The sequence below is a fragment of the Momordica charantia genome (assembly GCF_013281855.1).
Source record: "Momordica charantia cultivar OHB3-1 chromosome 3 unlocalized genomic scaffold, Mcharantia_2.0 BLBB01000003.1, whole genome shotgun sequence".
Lineage (NCBI taxonomy): Eukaryota > Viridiplantae > Streptophyta > Magnoliopsida > Cucurbitales > Cucurbitaceae > Momordica > Momordica charantia.
In genome coordinates, this window is record NW_028275161.1 from 9,749,524 (window position 1) to 9,753,312 (window position 3,789).

Consider the following 3,789-nt stretch of genomic DNA (forward strand, 5'->3'; position numbering starts at 1 on the left):
GTAGCTATTGCTCTAAATTACTGAAGCATCGTCGCAAAAATAATGTTGATTGATAGGGTGCATTATTACTTTATGCTAAAACTGATTGGGTTTTTAATAGATAGTGCAATTGTCTAACAGCATGTCTACTTCTATTATTGCCCTGCTTGCCGCCGAAAACTTAACTGCAAAAATTACACACAATGGAAAACGAACCTTAACACGATACTTGTGGTAGATGATCTTAGGTTCGTCTTAACTAAGGAGTGTTCTCAGGCTCCCACGCTTAATGCAGCCTGAGCCAATCGGGATGCCTATGACAGATGGATCAAGGCCAATGACAAGGCCAAGGTCCACATCTTGGCAAGCATATCTGATGTGCTGGCTAAGAAGCATGAGAGCATGGTCACCGCAAGGGAGATCATGGACTCGTTGAGGGACATGTTTGGACAGTCGTCCATTCAAGCCCGACACGATGCCCTCAAGTTCATTTACAATTCCCGCATGAAAAAGGGAACATTAGGGCGAGAACATGTTCTCAATCTGATGGTCCACTTTAATGTGGCTGAAGTGAACGACGCTGTCATAGACGAGGAGAGTCAGGTCAGCTTTATCTTGGAATCTCTTCCGAAGAGTTTCCTACAGTTTCGCAGCAATGTTGTGATGAACAGGATAGAGTACAACCTTACCACGCTCTTAAATGAGCTACAAATTTTTCAGTCTCTTATGAAAAATAAGGGACAGGTAAGGAAGGCAAACGTTGTCACCTCAACAGAATGGTGTATCAGAAAGGAGAAATAGAACCCTGTTAGATGTGGTTCGACTATGATGAGCTATACACAATTGCCTGTCTCATTTTAGTGTTATCCAGTAGAGATTGCAGTGGCTAAGGCATCAGCATTGGAATTTTGTGTCCTCGGAATCTGGCTGATTTCGTAAGCCTGGAAGTGAGCGAGGTGCGATTTGACCTTTCCCAAATACTTCTCCATCTGAGAGTCTTTTGTCTGATACTCTTCTTTGATCTGATTCACTATCAGCAGTGAATTGCTGAAAATTTGAAGGTGGTTGGCTCCAAGCCCTCTTGCCATGAGCAGTCCGGCCAACAGGTCGTAATCGGCCTCATTGTTTGAGGTACGGAAATTGAAGCAAAGGGCGTACTCAAAACGCATGCCATCTGGGGCAAGGAGGAGCACAGCTGCACCGCATCCTTTTTCATTCGAAGAACCATTCACGTACATCGTCCACGGCTGGTCGGAGGCGGAGGTTTGAGCTGGTGGAGGAGTGAGTTCGGCTATGAAGTCCACAACGACTTGCCCCTTTACAGTCGTTCGAGGTTCAAACTGAATATCATACTCGCTTAGCTCCACATCCCACTTTATTAAACGGCCAGATGTCTCTGGCTTATGAAAAACCTGCATCAAAGGCAAGTTTGTGAGCACAATCACAATATGGGCTTGGAAGTATGGCTTCAGTCTTCGTGCCGAGGTGACTAAGGTGAGACCTAGTTTCTCCATTTGGGGATACATGGTCTCGGCCTTGGTCATGGCCTTATTTATGTAGTAAACAGGACTTTGCCGCACTCCGTCTTGTTTGATTAGGGTCGAGCTGACTGCGTTGTCGGACACGGCCAAGTATAACTGTAGCTTGTCTCCTGGCATGGGCTACATGAGCAACGGTGCCAAGCAGAGGTAGCTTTTGAGTTCTTCAAAGGCTACTCCACTCAAAAGGTCCCTTCTTTCTTAGGATTTTGAAGAAAATGATGCATTTATCCGTGGACCTGGAGACAAACCTGTTGAGGGCAAGGCGCACTTGGCATTGAGGCATTGCAGCTGCTTAAGGGTCTTTGGGGCTTGCATCTCGAGCACGGCCCTTATCTTCTCCGGGTTGGCCTCTATCCCTTGGTTATTCACCATAAACCCTAAGAACTTGCCAGATAAGACTCCAAATGCGCACTTGGTAGGATTCAACTTCATCTGGTGCTTTCGAAGGACCCCAAAAGTTTCGGTCAGGTCAGCCAGGTGCGACCTGGATTGCTTGCTCTTCACAAGCATGTCGTCCACGTAGACCTCCATATTGCGTCGGATCTGGTTGGTGAACATTTTGTTCACCATCCTTTGATAAGTTGCCCCGCGTTCTTTAGACCGAATGGCATGACCTTATAGCAGTACAGGCCTTGATCGATTATAAAAGAGGTATGGACTTGATCTGGCTCATGCATCTTTATTTGGTTGTATCCGAAATAGGCATCCATGAAGGTGGGCAGCTCGTGCCCGACCGTAGCATCTACGAGCTGGTCGATCCTCGGTAGTGGGAAACAATCTTTTGGGCAAGCCTTGTTAAGATTTGTGAAATCTACGCACATTCTACACTTTTCGTTGGATTTTTAACTAAGACAACATTAGAGAGCCACTCGGGATAGAGAATCTGTTTTATATATTCAGATTTTAACAATTTGTTCACCTCCTCAACAATTACATCACTCCTTTCCCTATTTACAGGTCTTCTTTTTTGCTTGACAGATCGGAATGATGGGTCGATGTTGAGGCGATGAACCATAATCTTCGCATCTCTTCGTGAGACCATGCAAACACGTCCGACTTCGCTCTGAGGAAGGAGGATGAGCTCTTCCCTGTCCGCGGCCCCCAACTTGGTGCCTATGCTCACCTACTTCTCCGGGCTGAACAAAGGGACAAGTTTCAACTCTTCTGTCAGCGCAGCTACCTCCCGTTAGTTGGTTTTGAGCAGCTCGTCCTTAGAAGTTTGAGTTGTTGGACTTATAGATTTGATCCCCTTTGAGTTCAGAGGTATAGCACTCCCGGGATGTCTTTTGTTCTCCCTGGATCATGTCGACCCCATTAACAGTTGAATATTTCATCATTTGATGCAGAGTCGACGGGATGGCCCGAAGTGAGTGAATAATAGGTCGTCCGAAGATGGCATTGTAGGCTGACAGGCCATCAATCACTACGAACTCGGCCATTTGCGTGACTTGGGTGTCACCTTGGCCGATGGTAATAAGAATATCAATGCAGCCTTCGGGAGTGACAAATTTTCCCGTGAATCCAACTAAGGTCGTTGGACTTTTCTTCAACTGTGCCTTGGTCCATCCCAGTGCTAAATAAGTGGTGAGAGATAGGATGTTGGTTGAAGCACCTCCATCGACTAACACCCTTCTGACTTGCACATGGTCAATCAGCGACGAGATCACCAAGGCATCATTGTGAGGCAGGTGTACCCCCTCTAGGTCGGAATCTGAGAAGGTAATGGGGCAGGTCGGCCTCTACTCTTGGATGATGCAGACCTTACGACGAGCTTCTCTGGCAAGCTCCTTCCTTTCTTTTCTGAATTCGCCCCCACTTGGGTCACCGAAAATAGTGTTGATGACCGCAGGTCTGTCATCTCTCCGAGGTGGCGTCCTTGAACGCTTCGTCTCTTCTTTCTTCTCTGCCGAGCTCGAGCCCGGCTTAGCAACATATTTTTTGAAGTAGCCATCTTGAATTAGATCTTCAATTTGGCGTTTCAACTCCTAACAACTCGAAGTATAATGGTCGTGATCGCGATGAAAACGGTTATACCTGTCCTTGTTGGGTTTCTTGGGGTCTCCTCTGAGCTTATCGGTCGCTTGAGGAGTTTTTCCAATCCATTCTCCTCAATGTTAGTGAGAATCTCGGAGATCCAAATGGTGGTTGGGGTATACCTCTCATAAGGGCCCCTTCGACTGGAGTTCGAATCGGATCTCCTATAGTCAGATCGGCTCTGGGAGGGCTGAGAAGACATCCTTTGTCCTTGAACTTAGAATCGGATTTCCCT

At 46.8% G+C, this 3,789-nt stretch overlaps 1 protein-coding gene across 1 annotated transcript; it reads left to right on the forward strand.

Annotated features, from left to right (window-relative positions):
• The first annotated feature begins 381 nt into the window (after positions 1 to 381).
• LOC148212327 (uncharacterized) lies at positions 382 to 780 on the forward strand. Its single transcript, XM_088122187.1, has one exon. The coding sequence runs from the start codon at positions 382 to 384 to the stop codon at positions 778 to 780; it is 399 nt and encodes a 132-aa protein (XP_087978313.1).
• Positions 781 to 3,789: the final 3,009 nt, after the last annotated feature.